This window comes from Sorex fumeus, unplaced genomic scaffold, assembly GCF_029834395.1.
Source record: "Sorex fumeus unplaced genomic scaffold, SorFum_2.1 ptg000098l, whole genome shotgun sequence".
Taxonomy (NCBI): domain Eukaryota; kingdom Metazoa; phylum Chordata; class Mammalia; order Eulipotyphla; family Soricidae; genus Sorex; species Sorex fumeus.
The window spans coordinates 1,694,427-1,719,288 of record NW_026606155.1 but is presented as its reverse complement, the minus strand read 5'-3'; the positions used below and the strand labels follow the sequence as shown (position 1 = coordinate 1,719,288).

At 49.7% G+C, this 24,862-nt stretch overlaps 1 protein-coding gene across 3 annotated transcripts; it reads left to right on the top strand.

Annotated features, from left to right (window-relative positions):
* The first annotated feature begins 6,717 nt into the window (after nt 1–6,717).
* LOC130041979 (interferon alpha-inducible protein 27, mitochondrial-like) lies at nt 6,718–24,348 on the top strand. 3 transcript variants are annotated; one of them, XM_056134289.1, is made up of 13 exons: nt 6,718–6,838; nt 7,320–7,483; nt 9,879–9,977; nt 12,366–12,464; nt 13,286–13,512; nt 14,461–14,559; nt 16,946–17,044; nt 17,866–18,092; nt 19,503–19,681; nt 20,587–20,718; nt 22,766–22,795; nt 23,508–23,669; nt 24,113–24,348. In XM_056134289.1, the coding sequence occupies exons 9-13, from the start codon at nt 19,549–19,551 to the stop codon at nt 24,193–24,195; spliced, it is 540 nt and encodes a 179-aa protein (XP_055990264.1). In that variant the 5' UTR covers nt 6,718–6,838; nt 7,320–7,483; nt 9,879–9,977; nt 12,366–12,464; nt 13,286–13,512; nt 14,461–14,559; nt 16,946–17,044; nt 17,866–18,092; nt 19,503–19,548; the 3' UTR covers nt 24,196–24,348. The 3 variants fall into 3 exon arrangements, with proteins under 3 accessions (XP_055990264.1, XP_055990265.1, XP_055990266.1); XM_056134290.1 differs by lacking the exons at nt 16,946–17,044; nt 17,866–18,092; XM_056134291.1 differs by lacking the exons at nt 7,320–7,483; nt 9,879–9,977; nt 12,366–12,464; ... (2 more) ...; nt 16,946–17,044; nt 17,866–18,092.
* Nucleotides 24,349–24,862: the final 514 nt, after the last annotated feature.

The window sequence follows — 24,862 nt, the reverse complement described above, 5'->3', positions numbered from 1 at the left end:
TCCCCCCACCCCCCGCCAAATAAAACATACAAACAGATCTTTTCCCATTGATCTTGTTGTGTTCTTGAGATAGATACCAAGAAGTGGAGTTTGTAAAACCTCATGGGAAGGGGGGCATTCCGGTCCGTCCTTCACGCCCTACCGAGGTCACCAGTTGCCCCCCACGAGCGGTTCTCCAGCACAGCCACAGCCCCAGAAGCACAAGGACTTAATGCAGAACCCGGCAGCTTGGAGCAGAAAAGTGAACGGACTATGCGTTAATCCAGGCCATCAAGTCTGTCGGAGGGGAAAGGGTGTTGCCCCATTCGCCCTCTCTTCTCTGGAAAGAAAGATGGCGGCTGCATGGGAGCCTTGTGGACAGCAGGTATGAGCCGGGGGAGTGGGGGCGACTAAAACCTCATGGGAAGGGGGACGTTCCGGTCCGTCCTTCACGTCCTACTGAGGTCACCAGTTGCCCCCCGCGAGCGGCACTCCAGCACGGCCAAGGCCCCAGAAGCACAAGGACTTAATGCAGAACCCGGCAGCTTGGAGCAGAAAAGTGAACGGACTATGCGTTGATCCAGGCCATCAGGTCTGTCCGGAGGGGAAAGGGTGTTGCCCCATTCGCCCTCTCCTCTCTGGAAAGAAAGATGGCGGCCACATGGGAGCCTTGTGGACAGCAGGCATGAGCCGGGGGAGTGGGGGCGACTAAAACCTCATGGGAAGGGGGACGTTCCGGTCCGTCCTTCACGTCCTACTGAGGTCACCAGTTGCCCCCCGCGAGCGGCACTCCAGCACGGCCAAGGCCCCAGAAGCACAAGGACTTAATGCAGAACCCGGCAGCTTGGAGCAGAAAAGTGAACGGACTATGCGCTGATCCAGGCCATCATGTCTGCCCAGAGGGGAAAGGGTGTTGGTCCCTTCCGCCCTCCTCCCTCTGAAAAGAAAGATGGCGGCCACATGGGAGCCTTGTGGACAGCAGGTATGAGCCGGGGGTGTGGGGGCGACTAAAACCTCATGGGAAGGGGGGCGTTCCGGTCCGTCCTTCACGCCCTACCGAGGTCACCAGTTGCCCCCCGCAAGCGGCTCTCCAGCACGGCCACGGCCCCAGAAGCACAAGGACTTAATGCAGAACCCGGCAGCTTGGAGCAGAAAAGTGAATGGACTATGAGTTAATCCAGGCCATCAGGTCTGTCCAGAGGGGAAAGGGTGTTGCCCCAGTCGCCTTCTCCTCTCTGGAAAGAAAGATGGCGGCCGCATGGGAGCCTTGTGGACAGCAGGTATGAGCCGGGGTAGTGGGGGCGACTAAAGCCTCATGGGAAGGGGGGCATTTCGGTCCGCCCTTCACGCCCTACCGAGGCCACCAGTTGCCCCCCACTAGCGGCTCTCCAGCACGGCCACGTCTCCAGTGCACAGAAACCAATTTCTTAACTATCTGACTTTCAGTAGAAATACTTCCAGGTTCAATAAGTAAAATAGCAGAAATCCAAAACCAACATTTAATTCTTGAACCCAGCTGTAGAAAGCAAATCACTTCACAATGCTTTTTCAGCATGTCTGATTTGGGGGGGGGGTAAACTCTAAATAATAGTGGTGAATCTTTTATTGAAACAATGAATCTAATCAAAGCAGATAGAGTGTTAACTAGAATTCATCTGCCCCACAGGGACTAGGAGGGGTGGGGGGTGGGGTTTTATTGGGGTTCTTCATGGTAAAAAATAAGTTTTGGTAAAGGGAAATGTGTTTGATATTTGCATGACTGAGACCTAAACCTGAAAGCTTTGTAACCTTTCCCACAGTGATTCAATAAAGAAATAAAAAAAAAAAAAGAAGTGGAGTTTGGGGGTTCTACAAAAATTCTATTTTGAATTTTTCAAGAAGTGTCTGTGATGTTTCCCGCAGAGGCTGAACCAGGCAGCATTTCTATGCCCAATACAAGCTGGTTCCTTCCCAGTGCGTCTCCACCAGCTCCTGTGATGCCTCAGCTCTCTGAAGAGCACTTTCTTCACTTGCTGGGTCAGGAATCCATGTACAAAGATGCTCGAGTCTTGACATTTTCTCCAAAGAATCTAAATTGTTCCTGGTTTGACTCAGGTCAGGCCCCTTTGGGGTCTGATAACTGTTCTCCACACTCCAAGGTCAGCACGAGTAAAACTGGGGAAGGAACCTTTCGACAGCTTGAACTGTGACTTCTGTGGGGGCTCTAGGCAGGGAGATGGTTCAGCATCTGTCTGTATACACAAGGAGTCCTGGCTGCCAGCAGAGCAGTGCCACGAGTGGCCCTAGTGGCTGCCACGTCACCGCAACAATTGTAAAATTAAAAAAAAAAAATAGAGGTTCTCTTAGCAGATGAGAGACGGATGCAGAGACACCAGCGAGCAGGGTTCGGCACCGCTATCTGGAGCAAGCTCACTGCCTCGCTTCCAGAATGCCTTTGTTGGGGACTGCCCTTTGTTGGGGACGAGCCAGGGGAAGGCCGTCAGGGTGAAAGCAACACTCGAGACACACAGGGCTCCGTCATGCAGGAGATGGTGAAGGATCTCTCTTCATTGTCTCACAGCACAGGTATTTAACCCCCCTCCAAGTCAGGCAGGAAAGGGGAAGAGGCAAGCAGGGCGGGTGGGATGAGTCACGCACTGACAGTCGGCTGATAGCCCCCAGACCCTCGTAACCTTTACATGTGTAGTGGCTGCCACATCAGGCTTAGACATAACCACAGATGACGTGCTAAACCGAGGATGCGCTCTACATAAACATTCACAAGTTGGGACATTTCCCAGAACTGAGGCCGTATTGTTGATACCAGGAAGTTGCCCATAATGTGAGTGTGGGGGAGGCAGCAGATCAGGCATCCATTTTGTGCCAGGAGGCAACACCTTCTCATTCCCTCCTCAGGGAAAACAAGCAGGGTGTGGCAAGAAGGGGGGAAATTGATGCCTGAAAAAGGAAGGGGCATTTCCCCAGAGCAAAATTTGCTCTGCCGGCCGATTGGGTCCTTCTCATTTCCCAGTCTGACCAGCCTATTTCTTCCTTGTTAAAAATGGGTCAAGAAAGCACTTTTGATAATATAAAGTCGGCAAAATAAATTCAGAGGGGACCCATCCTCATGAGTTTTGGGCTTTCTATAGTCCTTCTTTGGATTAATTTTAAAAGTTCTTAATAACCCAGGGGCTGGAGAGATAGCACAGCTGGTAGGGCGTTTGCCTTGCATGGCGCCAACCTGGGTTCGACTCCCAGCATCCCATATGGTCCCCTGAGCACCGCCAGGAGTAACTCCTGAGTGCAGAGCCAGGAGTAGCCCCTGTGCATCGCCAGGTGTGACCCAAAAAGCAAAAAAAAAAAGTTCTTAATTATCTCAAATATAAACTTTTCACACTAGACATTTTAACAATTTCAGGATACAAACACGCTATCAAACATAAACACACACACACACACACACACACACACACACACACAGCCATTTGTGGCACCAAACTTTTAAATAGCGCATAAGAAAACACCCGAACTAATTTTATTTTTGCACTGTTTCACAAAGTTCCTGTTTTTAACAAGGTAGGGGCTCTATTTGCTCAACAAACTGTGGATTTAATTCCTTTACAGGAGGTGAAGAAGAGCACTCATCTGAGAGTCTCTGTTCCTTCAATCCGTCACTCAACAAATCCTCCCTTTGCTTCTCGTCCTCTGGTTTGTCCTGAAAAACGGTACATATAAAGGCCAGAGTTTCCCTGATTCTGACCTTCTGCTCTGCTCTGGCATGCGCTAGGCCAGGGTGTCCCTTTACTGCACCCTGGGCAAATACCAGGGCCTTTCTTGGAGCTCCTACAGTTTTTTGCAAAATGGCTCCTTTTTCTACATTTAAAGCAGGTTCCCCTGGACTGCTGGCCCTGACCTAGCTGTCCCTGCAGCTCGGTCTGATAACTTGTTCCCTACATGGCGACAGCCATGGCAGTGCCCTGAACTCTCGATGGTGTAACCTCAACACACAACCTGATGTAATCTTGTAGGTCAGCCTGCCTCCTATAGGGGCCGAAGTTTGCCTGGCAAGCCTGGTTTGCATTTTCAAAAGCCAATTGTTTACTAATTCTCCAGCAGCAGGATCTGAAATCATTCTACCTACTGCTTTAAGCAGTCTATCAACAAGTGTAGCAAATGGTTCATCAAACCCCTGTTTAACTCTTGTAAGTCCATCATTCCTGTGAGACTCTGCAGGCAAAGCCCTCCAAGCTTTTGGGCCGCTCCCTTAGTTTGAGCATAAGCAGCTGCTGTAAATCCTAATTGATTCAGGATGTCTGTATAAATTCCTTCTCCTGTTAGCATCTCTTCAGTAACTGGTATCTGCTGAGCCCGATTCAATCTAGCCGTTTCTTGGCATAAATCATGAAAATCAGCTTTCCATAACAATCATTTCCCCCAGAAAGGACAGTGTGAGCTAATTGCTTCCAATCATTAGGGCACAAATTGTCTTCTGTTAAATTTTCCATGACAATTAAGGTATATGGCATGGTCGGATCATATTGAGAGCATGCCAATTTTAATTCCTTTTTTTTTCTTTTTGGGCCACACTTGGCGATGTACAGGGGTTACTCCTGACTCTGCACTCAGGAATAATCCCTGGTGGTGCTCAGGGGACCATAAGGGATGCTGGGAATTGAACCTGGATCGGCCACATGCAGGGCAAACACTCTTAATCGCTGTGCTATTGCTATGGAAATCCCGCTAATTTTAATTCTTTTGTCTCCTTGAAAGGAAGAGGCTCATGTATACGACCACCTTGCTGGTTAAGATGGATGGGAAACATATCACTTCCTCGCCCTGTTCTTTTGCCAATGCAATGGCCTTTTGATAAGGAGAAAGGTTGGCTTGCTTGTCAGCAATTAAAGGCTGAGCAGTTTTCTCTTCATAACTTTATAATAGGGTAAGTAGTTACCTGTAGGCCACGTTTTTTCAATTGTTCTCATAACTGAAGACTAATATCTCCACAGTTGGCACCGAGAGACCCCCTGGCAGCCTCTGGCTCATGCAACTGCCCTCCTCGCTCCTCCCGCTGTTCTATCGCTTCCAGATTGTCGTCACGCAGAGGCTCAGTTTGTACCAACTTATAAGAAATTGCAGAGAGGAGCGTCACGGGTAGACGTGTCCACAGAAAGAGAAGGAGCAGAAGATATGGGACTAGGGAATGCAATTTCCTCCACCTTTAGCTCCAGGACAGTAGAAAGGCTAATATTATCCATTATAAATCTCCAGAGTGCAAAAGTATTTACAGGCATATTGGCTGGACCACAGTTATTATAATATTGCTGAAGCTCATGCCTACCTGACTCCATGTCCTTTCATTCAGGAAACCCTCCTTAGGAAACCAAGGACAGATGTTTCTTACATGCTCAAGAAATGCTTCTATCTGCTTCTCCTTCATTTTCAAGCTTTTTGCTCTAAACATCATCTGCAAGGTTTATGCAAACAGCTGCTGGTGGCTATAAGCCTGCCTGATGTTTACTCCCTATTCTCAATGTACACAATACCCCAAAACTCTTTAAGTTACTCTGTAAATTACTTAATGACACATCTCCTTTTGGGACCACTCTCCACATGTCTGGATGGGCCTCATGCATGAAAGAACTGGCAGAGGAACCCAGGCATGCAGGTCCCGGGGCTGAGGTCTCCAAGCCTACTTGGATTGGGACTGGGCCTTCTCCATCCAGAACACCCCCCCCCCCCCCATCTTCCAGCAGGTAGGCATCACACCCACCAACTGCCGCCAGCGCCAGGTTGGTCCCATCAACGACCAAGACGCAGAGACTATAAAACCCAACTCCCGGAAGCATGCAGCCGCATTTGTGGCCGTGCAACATCTTATTTTTTCGCTACCAAAAGTATCCTGGCCGCACAGCAGAGTCTGGCAAACTTCCTGTGTCATACTCAATATGCCAAATACCAGTAACAATGATGGGTCTCATTCTCCTAATCCTGAAAGAGCATTGAAATGGCTCTTTTAAAATCTCAGGGCTAGGAAGAAGGAGACGTTACTGGTGCCTGCCTGAGGAAATCGACGAACAACAGGATGATCGTGATCCATGTACACAATACCCCAAAACTCTTTAAGTTACTCTGTAAATTACTTATGATGCATCTCCTTTTGTTGGGGGCTCTTCAGTGACTTCCTCGTGCTCCAGTGCCAGTTCGGGCGCCACTTGCCGCATCCTGTGCTGCCAACATGAACTTCGACCAGAGAGAGTGGAATGAGAGCCAAAGACGGGGTAGGAAGGACTGTATGAAACATACAGCGACTTTATTATTCCAAAGCTCATTGTCTTTTATAGTATGTAGTGAACACTCTGTGGGACAGCCAAGGGTTACAAGTTGGGTGAACTATGTTATCTGTTATTCTGTCTTGGAGCTGCATATGCTGTTCCTTGAACTCTCTCAGAAATGAGAATGTGGTCCTAGCCCTGGGAAGGTGGATCAGGTGCAGCCTTCCCTTTGGCCTTTCTCAACAGGATCAACTGCTAGGGCATGGCACTCCCACACGCCCAGTTTTTCCCCTGCTCATTCCCTTCTCAGGGAAAACAAGCAGGGGCTACCAAGGCCAGTAGCCTTAACCTGGCCTTACCTTCACCTCCCAGGATGGAGCCTCTCCCATGTGACTCATACCCAAAGGACTGGGTGCTGAAGGACATGACCTAGATCAATGAACTGTCAACAGAAATGCCCAGTCAGCAGCTTTTGGAAGAATAAAACCTCCCTGCATTGAGAGCTGCTGGCTATGCCGTTTGGGGTCAGTGTGAAGGACCCAGCCATCAGGAGACTCTGCACGCCAGCACCCAAGCAGTGGGTTGGGCTGGGGCTCCCCGAATCCTAGGTGAGTGCCCACAAATTCTCTGGACTCTGACACGGGACCAGTCCTTAGGATTGGATGGGGACTGGAGGGTGGTGACTCTTGGGGTCTGGAGAGGGCTGCATGGTGTTGGCTTGGTGCAGGCAGGGGTGTGTGTGTGGGGGGGGTGTTCACCCTGGTTGGCCACCTATGGTGAGCAAGTAGGACAGAACAGGTTGGTACTGTGGGTCCAGGTTCAGGGTTGCTGGAGCTCAGGGAGGAGAGCTCAACTGGACTCACCCTCTCGCTGAGGGTGCCCTTTAAACCCCAAGAAGTATGCCCTGCAGGCAGCCGGTGTGGGTGATGGGAAGGAGACAGTCCAGTGGGCGACCTGGGGGCTCAGTCAGGAGTTTCTCATGGTTCACTGACTCTCCTCACAATGGGGCTGAGACATGGGAGTGTGGAGGCTGTTGACGGGGGTCGGGGGTTCAAACAAGTGAACATCTCACAGACCCATGTTGTACAGGGATAACATAGGTACTTGGTTGCCCCGACCCGAGGGACTAGTCAACGTGGATAACCGGGAAAGAGTGGGAAAAAAGACAGAAGAATGGGCCTGGGCCCTTGCTGCTTGATCAGACACTCTGCCTCCAGACCAACTGTGCCGGATCTCCTGCCTCTCTGGCTAAGGTAGGCTCTGGCAGGAGCTTGGGGTGCAGGGGAGACTGCTTTGGAACCAGGACCAGATTGTTGCTTGGTTGTCTTCAGGGGAAGTGGTTACAGAAGGTGGGAAGGGGAGAGGGACTTAGCTCGGCCCTGCTTCTGGGCTCTGGGCTCTGGGCCTTTCCCAGATCTGCTGGTCTGGAGGCCTGGAGGCCTGGGGAGACCCAGCCTAGGGGACCCCTCCTTGCCCCGACCCGCGGGACTAGTCAATGTGGATAACTGGGAGAGGGTGCACGAGTGGGACAAAAGAGACAGAAGAATGGGAGCAAGACAAAACTCGGATCAAGCTTCAAATTAATTTCTCCCAAGCTAGCCTTTTATAATTGATTACATGAGGAAGTAGATAAAATGGGGAATTAACAAAGCATGCAGATATTCAATAAATCAGGGTGTGAGCCCTAACGGCAAGCTCATGGCAGTTATCTCGGGCGTAGGTCAGAAACTTACACAATGCATTTTTTTTACTTTATTTTTTTATTAAATGATTTTAATTTAATTAATTTTTTTAAAAAAAATTTTTAATAGTGAGACATCATGAGGTACAGTTGCAGACTTACACATTTTTGTGCTTGGGTTTCAATTATACAATGATCAAATACCCATCCCTCCACCAGTGCCCATTTCCCACCACCACGAATCCCAGTATTTTAACCTTTTTCCAAGAAGAGATTAGTTCCTAAATTGCAGGTCAGGCTGTACTGACATTTTGGCTCCTGGCACTTGGTCAGTGTATAGAAACGGGCAGGGGAATGGTTGAACACACGGGCAACACAGTTTTCCTCCTCAGACAGACCGGAAAGAGAGATTCTTCCTGCTTCTGCCAGTAATTCTTTTTTTTTTTTTTTTCATTTTTTTTTCCCCTTTATTTTATTTTATTTTTTTTAAAGTTGTAGATTTACAATTTTTTGTGCTTTGGTTTCAATTATACAATGATCAGATACCCATCCCTCCACCAGTGCCCATTTTCCACCACCATGGATAATATCCCTCCCACCCCCATCCCCCCATCCCCCCTGTCTCTGTGGCAGGGCAATCCCCTGTGTTCTCTCTCTCCTTTTGGGTGTTGTGGTCTGCAAAAGAGGCATTGAGTGGCAAACATGTTCAGTCCATAGTCTACTTTCGACATGCATCTCCCCTCCTGGGAGGATCCTCCAAACATCCTTTATTTGGTGCTCCCTTCTCTATCTGGACAGCCCTTTCCTCTAGGATACCCGGCTGGCCTCTAAGTTATGGAGTAATCCTCCTGGTGCTGATCTCAGCTATTCTTGGGTATTAATCTCATACTTTGTTACTTTATATCCCCCAGATGAATGCAATCTTTCTATGTCTATCCCTCTCTTTCTGACTCATTTCGCTTAGCATGATACTTTCCATATTGTACCACTTGTATGTAAATTTCATGACTTCATCTTTTCTAAGAGCTACATAGTACTCCATTGTGTAGATGTACCAAAGTTTCTTTAACCAGTCATCTGTTCTTGGGCATTCAGGTTTCTTCCAGTTTCTGGCTATTGTAAAGAGTGCTGCAGTGAACAAACAAGTGCAGATGTCACTTCGACTATACATTTTTGCCTCTCTGGGATATATTCCCAGGAGTGGTATTGCTGGGTCAAATGGGAGCTCAATTTCTAATTTTTTGAGAATCGTCCATACTGTTTTCCAGAAGGGCTGAACCAGTGGACATTCCCACCAACAGTGAAGGAGTGTCCCTTTCTCGCCACATCCACGCCAGCATCGGTTGCTTTTGTTCTTTTGAATGTGGGCCAGTCTCTGAGGTGTGAGATGGTATCTCATTGTGGTTTTGATCTGCATCTCCCTGATGATTAATGATGTAGAGCATTTTCTCATGTGCTTTTTTGCCATTCGGATTTCTTCTTTGAGAAAGTTTCTGTTCATTTCATTGCCCCATTTTTGGATGGGGTTGGATGTTTTCTTCTTGTGGAGTTTAACCAGTATTTTGTATATCCTGGATATCAACCCCTTGTCAGATGTGTATTCAGTGAATATCCTTTGCCATTCTGTAGACTGTCTTTGTATTTTGGTCACTGTTTCTTTGGAGGTGCAGAAGCTTCTTAGTTTAAGATAGTCCCATTTATCTATCTCTGTTTTCACTTGCTCGGCCAGTGGCGTGGCATCTTTGAAGATACCATTAGCTTCAATGTCATGGAGGGTTTTGCCAACTTTATCTTCAATGTACCTTATGGTTTCTGGTCTGATGTTGAGGTCTTTAATCCATTTTGATCTTACTTTTGTACATGGTGTTACTGCCAGTAATTCTTGCCTTTGGCTGAAGCAGAGAAAAAAAACAAAACTTCTCTGGTTTCGTTTTCCTGGGAAATGAAACTCATCCCTTTGGTTCCAGCCTGGCAGGCGGGGCTCCCTCTGGCCTGGGCCCTTGCTGCTTGATCAGACACTCTGCCTCCAGACCAACTGTGCCCGATCTCCTGCCTCTCTGGCTAAGGTAGGCTCTGGCAGGAGCTTGGGGTGCAGGGGAGACTGCTTTGGAACCAGGACCAGATTGTTGCTTGGTTGTCTTCAGGGGAAGTGGTTACAGAAGGTGGGAAGGGGAGAGGGACTTAGCTCGGCCCTGCTTCTGGGCTCTGGGCTCTGGGCCTTTCCCAGATCTGCTGGTCTGGAGGCCTGGAGGCCTGGGGAGACCCAGCCTAGGGGACCCCTCCTTGCCCCGACCCGCGGGACTAGTCAATGTGGATAACTGGGAGAGGGTGCACGAGTGGGACAAAAGAGACAGAAGAATGGGAGCAAGACAAAACTCGGATCAAGCTTCAAATTAATTTCTCCCAAGCTAGCCTTTTATAATTGATTACATGAGGAAGTAGATAAAATGGGGAATTAACAAAGCATGCAGATATTCAATAAATCAGGGTGTGAGCCCTAACGGCAAGCTCATGGCAGTTATCTCGGGCGTAGGTCAGAAACTTACACAATGCATTTTTTTTACTTTATTTTTTTATTAAATGATTTTAATTTAATTAATTTTTTTAAAAAAAATTTTTAATAGTGAGACATCATGAGGTACAGTTGCAGACTTACACATTTTTGTGCTTGGGTTTCAATTATACAATGATCAAATACCCATCCCTCCACCAGTGCCCATTTCCCACCACCACGAATCCCAGTATTTTAACCTTTTTCCGAGAAGAGATTAGTTCCTAAATTGCAGGTCAGGCTGTACTGACATTTTGGCTCCTGGCACTTGGTCAGTGTATAGAAACGGGCAGGGGAATGGTTGAACACACGGGCAACACAGTTTTCCTCCTCAGACAGACCGGAAAGAGAGATTCTTCCTGCTTCTGCCAGTAATTCTTTTTTTTTTTTTTTCATTTTTTTTCCCCTTTATTTTATTTTTTTTAAAGTTGTAGATTTACAATTTTTTGTGCTTTGGTTTCAATTATACAATGATCAGATACCCATCCCTCCACCAGTGCCCATTTTCCACCACCATGGATAATATCCCTCCCACCCCCATCCCCCCATCCCCCCTGTCTCTGTGGCAGGGCAATCCCCTGTGTTCTCTCTCTCCTTTTGGGTGTTGTGGTCTGCAAAAGAGGCATTGAGTGGCAAACATGTTCAGTCCATAGTCTACTTTCGACATGCATCTCCCCTCCTGGGAGGATCCTCCAAACATCCTTTATTTGGTGCTCCCTTCTCTATCTGGACAGCCCTTTCCTCTAGGATACCCGGCTGGCCTCTAAGTTATGGAGTAATCCTCCTGGTGCTGATCTCAGCTATTCTTGGGTATTAATCTCATACTTTGTTACTTTATATCCCCCAGATGAATGCAATCTTTCTATGTCTATCCCTCTCTTTCTGACTCATTTCGCTTAGCATGATACTTTCCATATTGTACCACTTGTATGTAAATTTCATGACTTCATCTTTTCTAAGAGCTACATAGTACTCCATTGTGTAGATGTACCAAAGTTTCTTTAACCAGTCATCTGTTCTTGGGCATTCAGGTTTCTTCCAGTTTCTGGCTATTGTAAAGAGTGCTGCAGTGAACAAACAAGTGCAGATGTCACTTCGACTATACATTTTTGCCTCTCTGGGATATATTCCCAGGAGTGGTATTGCTGGGTCAAATGGGAGCTCAATTTCTAATTTTTTGAGAATCGTCCATACTGTTTTCCAGAAGGGCTGAACCAGTGGACATTCCCACCAACAGTGAAGGAGTGTCCCTTTCTCGCCACATCCACGCCAGCATCGGTTGCTTTTGTTCTTTTGAATGTGGGCCAGTCTCTGAGGTGTGAGATGGTATCTCATTGTGGTTTTGATCTGCATCTCCCTGATGATTAATGATGTAGAGCATTTTCTCATGTGCTTTTTTGCCATTCGGATTTCTTCTTTGAGAAAGTTTCTGTTCATTTCATTGCCCCATTTTTGGATGGGGTTGGATGTTTTCTTCTTGTGGAGTTTAACCAGTATTTTGTATATCCTGGATATCAACCCCTTGTCAGATGTGTATTCAGTGAATATCCTTTGCCATTCTGTAGACTGTCTTTGTATTTTGGTCACTGTTTCTTTGGAGGTGCAGAAGCTTCTTAGTTTAAGATAGTCCCATTTATCTATCTCTGTTTTCACTTGCTCGGCCAGTGGCGTGGCATCTTTGAAGATACCATTAGCTTCAATGTCATGGAGGGTTTTGCCAACTTTATCTTCAATGTACCTTATGGTTTCTGGTCTGATGTTGAGGTCTTTAATCCATTTTGATCTTACTTTTGTACATGGTGTTACTGCCAGTAATTCTTGCCTTTGGCTGAAGCAGAGAAAAAAAACAAAACTTCTCTGGTTTCGTTTTCCTGGGAAATGAAACTCATCCCATTGGTTCCAGCCTGGCAGGCGGGGCTCCCTCTGGCCTGGGCCCTTGCTGCTTGATCAGACACTCTGCCTCCAGACCAACTGTGCCGGATCTCCTGCCTCTCTGGCTAAGGTAGGCTCTGGCAGGAGCTTGGGGTGCAGGGGAGACTGCTTTGGAACCAGGACCAGATTGTTGCTTGGTTGTCTTCAGGGGAAGTGGTTACAGAAGGTGGGAAGGGGAGAGGGACTTAGCTCGGCCCTGCTTCTGGGCTCTGGGCGCTGGGCCTTTCCCAGATCTGCTGGTCTGGAGGCCTGGAGGCCTGGGGAGACCCAGCCTAGGGGACCCCTCCTTGCCCCGACCCGCGGGACTAGTCAATGTGGATAACTGGGAGACGGTGCACGAGTGGGACAAAAGAGACAGAAGAATGGGAGCAAGACAAAACTCGGATCAAGCTTCAAATTAATTTCTCCCAAGCTAGCCTTTTATACTTGATTACATGAGGAAGTAGATAAAATGGAGAATTAACAAAGCACGCAGATATTCAATAAATCAGGGTGTGAGCCCTAACGGCAAGCTCATGGCAGTTATCTCGGGCGTAGGTCAGAAACTTACACAATGCATTTTTTTTACTTTATTTTTTCATTAAATGATTTTAATTTAATTAATTTATTTTTTAAAAAATTTTTAATAGTGAGACATCATGAGGTACAGTTGCAGACTTACACATTTTTGTGCTTGGGTTTCAATTATACAATGATCAAATACCCATCCCTCCACCAGTGCCCATTTCCCACCACCACGAATCCCAGTATTTTAACCTTTTTCCGAGAAGAGATTAGTTCCTAAATTGCAGGTCCGGCTGTACTGACATTTTGGCTCCTGGCACTTGGTCAGTGTATAGAAACGGGCAGGGGAATGGTTGAACACACGGGCAACACAGTTTTCCTCCTCAGACAGACCGGAAAGAGAGATTCTTCCTGCTTCTGCCAGTAATTCTTGCCTTTGGCTGAAGCAGAGAAAAAAAACAAAACTTCTCTGGTTTCGTTTTCCTGGGAAATGAAACTCATCCCATTGGTTCCAGCCTGGCAGGCGGGGCTCCCTCTGGCCTGGGCCCTTGCTGCTTGATCAGACACTCTGCCTCCAGACCAACTGTGCCGGATCTCCTGCCTCTCTGGCTAAGGTAGGCTCTGGCAGGAGCTTGGGGTGCAGGGGAGACTGCTTTGGAACCAGGACCAGATTGTTGCTTGGTTGTCTTCAGGGGAAGTGGTTACAGAAGGTGGGAAGGGGAGAGGGACTTAGCTCGGCCCTGCTTCTGGGCTCTGGGCTCTGGGCCTTTCCCAGATCTGCTGGTCTGGAGGCCTGGAGGCCTGGGGAGACCCAGCCTAGGGGACCCCTCCTTGCCCCGACCCGCGGGACTAGTCAATGTGGATAACTGGGAGAGGGTGCACGAGTGGGACAAAAGAGACAGAAGAATGGGAGCAAGACAAAACTCGGATCAAGCTTCAAATTAATTTCTCCCAAGCTAGCCTTTTATAATTGATTACATGAGGAAGTAGATAAAATGGGGAATTAACAAAGCATGCAGATATTCAATAAATCAGGGTGTGAGCCCTAACGGCAAGCTCATGGCAGTTATCTCGGGCGTAGGTCAGAAACTTACACAATGCATTTTTTTTACTTTATTTTTTTATTAAATGATTTTAATTTAATTAATTTTTTTTAAAAAAATTTTTAATAGTGAGACATCATGAGGTACAGTTGCAGACTTACACATTTTTGTGCTTGGGTTTCAATTATACAATGATCAAATACCCATCCCTCCACCAGTGCCCATTTCCCACCACCACGAATCCCAGTATTTTAACCTTTTTCCAAGAAGAGATTAGTTCCTAAATTGCAGGTCAGGCTGTACTGACAATTTGGCTCCTGGCACTTGGTCAGTGTATAGAAACGGGCAGGGGAATGGTTGAACACACGGGCAACACAGTTTTCCTCCTCAGACAGACCGGAAAGAGAGATTCTTCCTGCTTCTGCCAGTAATTCTTGCCCGTGGCAGAAGCAGAGAAAAAAAACAAAACTTCTCTGGTTTCGTTTTCCTGGGAAATGAAACTCATCCCATTGGTTCCAGCCTGGCAGGCGGGGCTCCCTCTGGCCTGGGCCCTTGCTGCTTGATCAGACACTCTGCCTCCAGACCAACTGTGCCCGATCTCCTGCCTCTCTGGCTAAGGTAGGCTCTGGCAGGAGCTTGGGGTGCAGGGGAGACTGCTTTGGAACCAGGACCAGATTGTTGCTTGGTTGTCTTCAGGGGAAGTGGTTACAGAAGGTGGGAAGGGGAGAGGGACTTAGCTCGGCCCTGCTTCTGGGCTCTGGGCTCTGGGCCTTTCCCAGATCTGCTGGTCTGGAGGCCTGGAGGCCTGGGGAGACCCAGCCTAGGGGACCCCTCCTTGCCCCGACCCGCGGGACTAGTCAATGTGGATAACTGGGAGAGGGTGCACGATTGGGAAAAAAGAGACAGAAGAATGGGAGCAAGACAAGACTGATCAAGCTTCAAATTAATTTCTCCCAAGCTAGCCTTTTATACTTGATTACATGAGGAAGTAGATAAAATGGAGAATTAACAAAGCACGCAGATATTCAATAAATCAGGGTGTGAGCCCTAACGGCAAGCTCATGGCAGTTATCTCGGGCGTAGGTCAGAAACTTACACAATGCATTTTTTTTACTTTATTTTTTCATTAAATGATTTTAATTTAATTAATTTATTTTTAAAAAAATTTTTAATAGTGAGACATCATGAGGTACAGTTGCAGACTTACACATTTTTGTGCTTGGGTTTCAATTATACAATGATCAAATACCCATCCCTCCACCAGTGCCCATTTCCCACCACCACGAATCCCAGTATTTTAACCTTTTTCCAAGAAGAGATTAGTTCCTAAATTGCAGGTCAGGCTGTACTGACATTTTGGCTCCTGGCACTTGGTCAGTGTATAGAAACGGGCAGGGGAATGGTTGAACACACGGGCAACACAGTTTTCCTCCTCAGACAGACCGGAAAGAGAGATTCTTCCTGCTTCTGCCAGTAATTCTTTTTTTTTTTTTTCATTTTTTTTCCCCTTTATTTTATTTTTTTTAAAGTTGTAGATTTACAATTTTTTGTGCTTTGGTTTCAATTATACAATGATCAGATACCCATCCCTCCACCAGTGCCCATTTTCCACCACCATGGATAATATCCCTCCCACCCCCATCCCCCCATCCCCCCTGTCTCTGTGGCAGGGCAATCCCCTGTGTTCTCTCTCTCCTTTTGGGTGTTGTGGTCTGCAAAAGAGGCATTGAGTGGCAAACATGTTCAGTCCATAGTCTACTTTCGACATGCATCTCCCCTCCTGGGAGGATCCTCCAAACATCCTTTATTTGGTGCTCCCTTCTCTATCTGGACAGCCCTTTCCTCTAGGATACCCGGCTGGCCTCTAAGTTATGGAGTAATCCTCCTGGTGCTGATCTCAGCTATTCTTGGGTATTAATCTCATACTTTGTTACTTTATATCCCCCAGATGAATGCAATCTTTCTATGTCTATCCCTCTCTTTCTGACTCATTTCGCTTAGCATGATACTTTCCATATTGTACCACTTGTATGTAAATTTCATGACTTCATCTTTTCTAAGAGCTACATAGTACTCCATTGTGTAGATGTACCAAAGTTTCTTTAACCAGTCATCTGTTCTTGGGCATTCAGGTTTCTTCCAGTTTCTGGCTATTGTAAAGAGTGCTGCAGTGAACAAACAAGTGCAGATGTCACTTCGACTATACATTTTTGCCTCTCTGGGATATATTCCCAGGAGTGGTATTGCTGGGTCAAATGGGAGCTCAATTTCTAATTTTTTGAGAATCGTCCATACTGTTTTCCAGAAGGGCTGAACCAGTGGACATTCCCACCAACAGTGAAGGAGTGTCCCTTTCTCGCCACATCCACGCCAGCATCGGTTGCTTTTGTTCTTTTGAATGTGGGCCAGTCTCTGAGGTGTGAGATGGTATCTCATTGTGGTTTTGATCTGCATCTCCCTGATGATTAATGATGTAGAGCATTTTCTCATGTGCTTTTTTGCCATTCGGATTTCTTCTTTGAGAAAGTTTCTGTTCATTTCATTGCCCCATTTTTGGATGGGGTTGGATGTTTTCTTCTTGTGGAGTTTAACCAGTATTTTGTATATCCTGGATATCAACCCCTTGTCAGATGTGTATTCAGTGAATATCCTTTGCCATTCTGTAGACTGTCTTTGTATTTTGGTCACTGTTTCTTTGGAGGTGCAGAAGCTTCTTAGTTTAAGATAGTCCCATTTATCTATCTCTGTTTTCACTTGCTCGGCCAGTGGCGTGGCATCTTTGAAGATACCATTAGCTTCAATGTCATGGAGGGTTTTGCCAACTTTATCTTCAATGTACCTTATGGTTTCTGGTCTGATGTTGAGGTCTTTAATCCATTTTGATCTTACTTTTGTACATGGTGTTACTGCCAGTAATTCTTGCCTTTGGCTGAAGCAGAGAAAAAAAACAAAACTTCTCTGGTTTCGTTTTCCTGGGAAATGAAACTCATCCCATTGGTTCCAGCCTGGCAGGCGGGGCTCCCTCTGGCCTGGGCCCTTGCTGCTTGATCAGACACTCTGCCTCCAGACCAACTGTGCCGGATCTCCTGCCTCTCTGGCTAAGGTAGGCTCTGGCAGGAGCTTGGGGTGCAGGGGAGACTGCTTTGGAACCAGGACCAGATTGTTGCTTGGTTGTCTTCAGGGGAAGTGGTTACAGAAGGTGGGAAGGGGAGAGGGACTTAGCTCGGCCCTGCTTCTGGGCTCTGGGCGCTGGGCCTTTCCCAGATCTGCTGGTCTGGAGGCCTGGAGGCCTGGGGAGACCCAGCCTAGGGGACCCCTCCTTGCCCCGACCCGCGGGACTAGTCAATGTGGATAACTGGGAGAGGGTGCACGAGTGGGACAAAAGAGACAGAAGAATGGGAGCAAGACAAAACTCGGATCAAGCTTCAAATTAATTTCTCCCAAGCTAGCCTTTTATACTTGATTACATGAGGAAGTAGATAAAATGGAGAATTAACAAAGCACGCAGATATTCAATAAATCAGGGTGTGAGCCCTAACGGCAAGCTCATGGCAGTTATCTCGGGCGTAGGTCAGAAACTTACACAATGCATTTTTTTTACTTTATTTTTTCATTAAATGATTTTAATTTAATTAATTTATTTTTTAAAAAAAGTTTAATAGTGAGACATCATGAGGTACAGTTGCAGACTTACACATTTTTGTGCTTGGGTTTCAATTATACAATGATCAAATACCCATCCCTCCACCAGTGCCCATTTCCCACCACCACGAATCCCAGTATTTTAACCTTTTTCCGAGAAGAGATTAGTTCCTAAATTGCAGGTCCGGCTGTACTGACATTTTGGCTCCTGGCACTTGGTCAGTGTATAGAAACGGGCAGGGGAATGGTTGAACACACGGGCAACACAGTTTTCCTCCTCAGACAGACCGGAAAGAGAGATTCTTCCTGCTTCTGCCAGTAATTCTTGCCTTTGGCTGAAGCAGAGAAAAAAAACAAAACTTCTCTGGTTTCGTTTTCCTGGGAAATGAAACTCATCCCATTGGTTCCAGCCTGGCAGGCGGGGCTCCCTCTGGCCTGGGCCCTTGCTGCTTGATCAGACACTCTGCCTCCAGACCAACTGTGCCGGATCTCCTGCCTCTCTGGCTAAGGTAGGCTCTGGCAGGAGCTTGGGGTGCAGGGGAGACTGCTTTGGAACCAGGACCAGATTGTTGCTTGGTTGTCTTCAGGGGAAGTGGTTACAGAAGGTGGGAAGGGGAGAGGGACTTAGCTCGGCCCTGCTTCTGGGCTCTGGGCTCTGGGCCTTTCCCAGATCTGCTGGTCTGGAGGCCTGGAGGCCTGGGGAGACCCAGCCTAGGGGACCCCTCCTTGCCCCGACCCGCGGGACTAGTCAATGTGGATAACTGGGAGAGGGTGCACGAGTGGGAAAAAAGAGACAGAAGAATGGGAGCAAGACAAAACTCGGATCAAGCTCCAAATTTATTTCTCAGGGAATTAACAAAGCATGCAGATTTTCAGTGAATCAGGGTGTGAGCCCTAATGGCGGGCTCATGGCAGTTATATTGGGTATAGCTCAGAAATTTACACAATGTATTTTAACATTTTTCCAAGAAGAAATTAGTTCCTAAATTGCATGTCAGGCTGCACTGACCTTTTGGCTCCCGGCACCTCCTAGCCCATCCGTCCTGGTCCCGATGGGCTTGAAGCCAGTGACTAGCACATCCAGGGGCCTTACTTCCCATGCACTAGGATCCCAGGATATCTCCTCCTGGATATCTCCCAGCGTAACTTGGAACTTTGTGCTCCCGGCCCCTTGGCATAACTCCAGCATTCTCTTGGGTTCTAGAAGCTTCTGAAGGAAGAGGAGCCCACCTAGAGAGGAGATGCCTCCCACCCTCATCCTGATGTCGGTGGGCCCCACGGGTGACTTATGTGAAGCGGGGAGGAGAAAGACAGTCACTTTCTCCCCACCCACCTCTGCCACTCGGGACCCAGGGTTGCTGGGTTCTTGTCTCGCCTCGCAGAAAGGAATTTCAGGAGTAGACAAGCAGTGAAGTAAATAGATTTTATTTGGAGGATTTTGAGGTGTGGAGGGGGAGAGAGAGAGAGTAAGTTAGACACGAAAGCATGAAAGTACACATCTCAAGAGGGGAGATGCGGGCGACACATGTGCTCGGCCACGTGGGCGCAAGCAGCACATGGGCTCAGGCAGCATATGCTTGCCCTTCCTTTGTTCCAGGTGGCCTTTATAGGGTTTCTCCAGCCTGCCCTCACGTGGGGCTTCTTTCCAGGTAAAAGTTCGTTGCTAAGGAGGTTGCCAGGGAGGTCCAAAAAGAGGAATTTCATGGGGAGGCCTATATCCTGAGGGTCTGCGGATGGTCTTATCAGGCCATTTTCTGTATCCACAAGTTGGGTCATTCCTAGAATTCTTCTTCCATTGCAAAGGGCCTTTCCCTATCTACCTGCCTACATCAATCCTACCACCAGAAAGTCCCTCCTGCTCTAGGTTCCTCTCCAGGGCTGCCGTCCCCACCACTCACTAGGAACCCCTTCTCTCCTAGTGCCGGATACTGCATCTGACGTGCCCCCCGTGAGTTACTGTCCAGCATGGCCTTCCTCTTCTCTTCGGCGAGCACCTTGACCATGTCCGTCTTCTCCAAGACCCTGGCAGCGGCTAGTCTGGCCAAAGCAGGGGGCATGGCTGTCTCAGGCCAAGTCCTGACTGGCCTGTGCTCCATGGGTGAGTGTTTCTGAGAGGAGTGGGGGAGGAGCAGGGGGTCGGTCCTGCTCTGGGCCTGAGTGGACTGAGTGATGCCTTGAAGCCTGTCCCCACCCAGAAGTCTTTCTGGGTTTTTCCTGACCCTGGGTACAGGGCTCCAGGACTCACATCCCCTGCGTTGGGCCCTAGTGTCTGTTTCTCTCTTTCCTGTACTCAGCACCAGATTTCACCTCCGTGTGGGCTCCCAACTTCCTGCCAAGGGCCCAGCGTCCTTTGTTAAATATCTGCGGGTCATTTCCGCGTGTGTTTTCTCTGCCACTTCCTTATCCGGGCTTCTAGTGATGGGCACTGGGGTGGTTTCAGGAAATGAGCTCTGGAAATAAGGAGGCGCCACACTGGGTAGGATAAGCTTTCACTGCCTCTGGAGAGAGTCTGAGTCAATGCAGGGCCTGTCACCAATGGGTGCTGCTCCTGGCGGCTCACCCAGTGCTCCATCTGGCCACCGACCTTCTCTCTGCACTCTGACCTTGAGAGCCTCACCTTGAGCTGTGTAAATGCTCCCAGGCCACATCTGCATCCATCAGTCTCTCCCACTAGCAGGCCCCGCCCAGGCCTCCTCCAACCTCTCATGGAACAGATGTCAGGAGATTGGGGGAGCGAGGCAGGCCACTGACCTCTGATCCCAAGTACCCCACCTTTCTCTTTCAGGACAGGCAGGTAAGTGGCATGGCGTGTCTGTGAGCACCAGCCCCGTCTTCAGCTGCATAAATGCTCCCAGGCCACATCGGATGTCTGTCAGTCTGTCTTACTAGCAGGTCCCATCCAGGCCTCTTCCAATCTCTCAGGGGCACAAATGTCAGGGAAGTGGGGGAGGGAGGCAGGCCACTGAACTATGACCCCAGGAACCTCACTCCCTTCTTTTACAGCTCAAGCCTCGGCCTCCAAAGTTGCCCTGGGGTCAGCTATGTCCACCCTGGGTCCCTGGCTGGCGTCAGTGAAGACCTCGGCTGCTGTGGTGGGCTCCTCTGCCACTACCCTGGCAACTTCCTCCGTTGCAGGTAAGTGGCCCTGCGTACCAGACACCCTGCCCAGCCCCTCCTCATACACAAATGTGGAATGAGTCCATTGGGACCCGGGCGGTCCCTGCGTCCCTCGATTCTGAGAACGTGTGCCCTAGGAAGACCAGTCCCGCTGTGCTGCTCTCTGCCGCTACTCGGTCCTGGCTGTTGGTGACGTCTTAGAAGTCCTGGATGTGGGCACTGGTGCCTCTTCTTTTCAAAGGAGGAACTGGACAGGGAACAAGTGGGCCCCAGGCAGCCTATGCTGGGCCAGGGAGTAGGACGGACAGCAGGTGGCCGTGAGGGGGGTTGTCTTGGGGAAGGGTTGGATCAGTTCCCCAAAACCCTGGGCCAGCAGGGAACAAGCCACTTCCGGTGGGCTCTGGGTGCTCAGTGAGGCCAAGGTCAGCCTCCTCAGTCGCTGCCCAGGCCACAGGCATCTTCTGACCAGGTTCTGCAGGTGAAGCCCCAGCTCCCTCCCCACCCAGAGGCAGGGCTGGCCTTTCTGTGCTCATCTCTACTCCTTCGTCATCCTGGATTCCCGCCCTTGGGCAGCAGCTGGAGCTCTCTCTGCATTTCTTGTTCTTCTTTTCTACTCTACGGTTTGGGACCACACCCAGCAGTGCACAGGGCTCATTGCGCTCAGGGATCACTCCTGGTGGTCTCAGGGGACCCTTTGAGATGCCAGGAATAGAACCCCATTGGGCTGTGTGCTGTGTGCCAGGTATGCCCCCATCTGCTGTCCTATGACCTGGCCCCCTCTGTGTATTTTTTTTTTTTTTTTGCTTTTTGGGTCACACCTGGCATTGCACAGGGGTTACTCCTGGCTCATGCACTCAGGAATTACTCCCGGCAGAGTTCAGGCAGTGCTCATTCTATAGGATGCTGAGATTCAAGCCTGGGTCAGCTGCATGCAAGGCAAACGTCCTATCAGCTGTGCTATCACCCCAGTCCCACCCTTTTGCATATCTTGCTCTCCCTGGAGTTCCTGGAGAGCCACTGCTGTCCTAGTGTCTCTGCCTTTGGCAAGTCACTCTCTTCCTCTTCCCCATGGATGGCCATAGAGGCCGGGAGCCAGGCCCATAGGCACCTGAGTATAGATCTTGGCTGTGAGCGGACTCCAGTCACAGGGTTGTAATGATGCCTTCGAATAGGAGGATCGAAGAAGGCTTCCTGGAAGAGGAGGCAAATGTCAGAGAAGGAAGAGGAGGAGCTTTCTACTCATTTGGGGAGCACTGCTGCTCCTTGGTGGTGGCTACTTCAAGCTCTCTTAGGGCTGGTGGCTGTCAGGGGAGCTGTCTGGAGGAGAAGAGGGAGCATTCCCCCCAGGGGCTCACAGTGTGTGACCTCTATGCCATGGGGCTTCTTGTCCTGGTCAGACCACCTAGGTCCTAGGTCAAAGCCACTTTGCCGAATGCACACGTTCCTGAGGAGAACACAGGACTGCCCCAGGCAGGGGCTGTTTGGTAGTTTGGCTGGGAGGGCTCCAGGATCACTTTGGACCTCCCTCCACATGGGTAGAAAGGAAACAGATTGATGTTAAGAAAGCCAGGAATGAGGCCAGAGATAGCACAGGGGGGAGGGCGCTTGTCTTGCAAGTGGCGTCCCTAGGTTGATTCCCACCACCCAGATGGTCCCCCAAGTCCCAACCGGAAGTGAGCCCTGAGCACAGATCCAAGAGACACAAGTTCTAAGCACAGATCCAAGATCCCTGAGCACAGATCCACAGACCCTGGACATCTCTGGGGTGGTCCAACCACCCTCTACACACACATAAGAAAACCAGAATGAAAAAGCAGCTGGCTTTTTGAGACCTCAAGTGTACACCTCTCTCCACTCACAGGCCAGCCGAGCAGGCCCACCAGGACAGGTCACCTGGGACCAGACACCCCAGCCCTGTGCTCCAAACACAGGCCTCCTGCAGGATGACCCTCTTCTCGGGGTCGAAGGCAGAAGGCCAGGGAGGGGTCATGCTTTCCTGGGGCCATCTCCCCCAATAGGGACCTGCAGGACACACCCGCTCACAGAATGTTCTTTTGTTTTCCAGCCAAGTGTGCCGCAGGTGCGGTGGGAGGAGGTGAGTGGGCTTGGGGGTGGGGGGTAGGGGTGGGGGGCATGTGCTAGGCTTCTCGGCTGTCCCCTGGCTTGATGTTGTCCAGGGCAGGTCTACCCCAGGCCTTGGTGTATGAGACAGGAGAGAAGAGCACGAGAGAGGAGACTCTGGAGGCAGAAAGCTTGAAGCACAGAGTCTGCGGTGCTCAGGATGTGGTTGGGGAGGCCTCACCAGGACCTCAGTCAGCTGTGCAGGACATTCCCTTGGCTTCACAGAACTGCATCCCTCCTGGCAACAGTCTCCTGGTCCTCTGGGGTGTCATGGAGTCACAGTGCCAACTGCGTAGTGTCACCAGGCACGCATATAAGTCGGGCTCGACAGCTCTGGTGACCCTGGTGGGGGCCCTAGATATCCAGGGCAGCCACAACATCTGGCCTCTCCGTGTCCTGGGCTAGGACCAGCCAGCTGTCCCATCTTTTCCCGAGGCCACAAGCTGGCCGTCCCAGTGCCAGCCCTTCTGGAGAGAAACTGAGGACTGAGGACCCCTGAGTGGCCCTCTGAGGCCCAGCTGCAGCTAAGAGCCCAGCCTCACAGTGCTCAGGCCTCCATCTGGCTTCCCTTCTGCTCACCCCCCCACCCCCACCCCTGCCTGCTCCCCTCTCCTGCAGGGCCCAGGGCGTGGCCTAGTGTTCTCGGGCCTCGGCTCCTAGGCTCAGTCTCCCACTCCCCCCAACAGCTGTTGCCGTGGTGTCTGTGCCCGTGACTCTGAGTGCCCTGGGATTCACCAGCACAGGAATCGCAGCCTCCTCGCTGGCAGCCAAGATGATGTCAGTAGCGGCCATTGCCAACGGGGGAGGGGTGGCTGCAGGCAGCCTGGTGGCCACTCTGCAGTCAGTGGGTGAGTGTCTGCATGAGGAGGAGGCCAGCAGGGAGATGGGGAGACACGGGGGGCGGGGGTGGGTGCTTGCATGAAGCTAAACACAGTCAGGCTCTCTATTCCTCCCCATCATGGATCTCAGCTGACCTAGTCCTTAATCTCAGCCACCCTTCTCCTTTGGGAAGGGCCTGGGGAGAAGAGTCCATTCTCTATTCATGACCCCTCGGGAGCAGACTCCTCCCCAGATGGCTCCAGCCCTGTCCTGTGGATGGTGAGGCAGCTGTCGTGTCCAGCGTGACTCAATTCAGCATCAGGGGTCCCTGCTTCTCTCTGGGCAGCCGCCTGCAGGAGCCTTTCCCCAAACCCAGGTCCCAAGGGAACAGCGGGGGACGTATGCACTTCGGGTGTCCACCATGGCCTCGAGGCCCTGTCCTTGGGGACTCTCACCCTCTTCTCTCCTACAGGGGCCGCTGGACTGTCCTTGTCATCCAAGCTCATCTTGGGAGCCATTGGGTATGGTGTTGGGGTCACGACGGCATGTTTGTAAGCAAACACCCTCTCTTGATGGGCTCAGGGTGAAAGCAGCTCTTTCACCCTAGAGGTCCACCCTTCTGGTCCTCAGAAGGGCACTGCCTAGAGGGAGAATTGCGGTTCCCCCCCCCATTGTTCAAACCTGAGAAATAAAGGTGAGCTACGGTGACCTTCCCTGTGTCTGTCTGTGCTGAGGAATGGGGCCGGACGGGTGGGGCTGTGTGTGTTCTATGTGGGGAGCACATCTCAGGGGCAATGGAGAAGGAGCACCGGGTCCCCAATTCAGGATGTTAAGAGGAGGATGATAAAGAGAATGAAAAGCAGAGCTACCTGCGACCTGTTTAAAGCAAATCCAGACGGGATTGTATGTATCCAATCAATCACCACTAGACAAACTTTCTACCAATCAGAACTGTGCGGCAGGAAGCCCTCATTTGCATAAGGCAGGCCTATGTGTGGACCAGCCCACCTTTGTGCTTATGGAAACACTCCAGGGGCCCTGACCAGAGGAACTCTGCTCAACAGATTTGGGCTCTGCATCTTCCCAGCGGTAGTGCTACAGAGTCCAGCTCTACCAGGCTTCCTGTTGAACAGAAGTCAGGCCTGTTTTGTGAGTCTTGTTCCTGATTTTTTGTCTTCAGGAAAGTCTTTTTCCCCACATGGGTTGTTCTTTCATAAAGAAC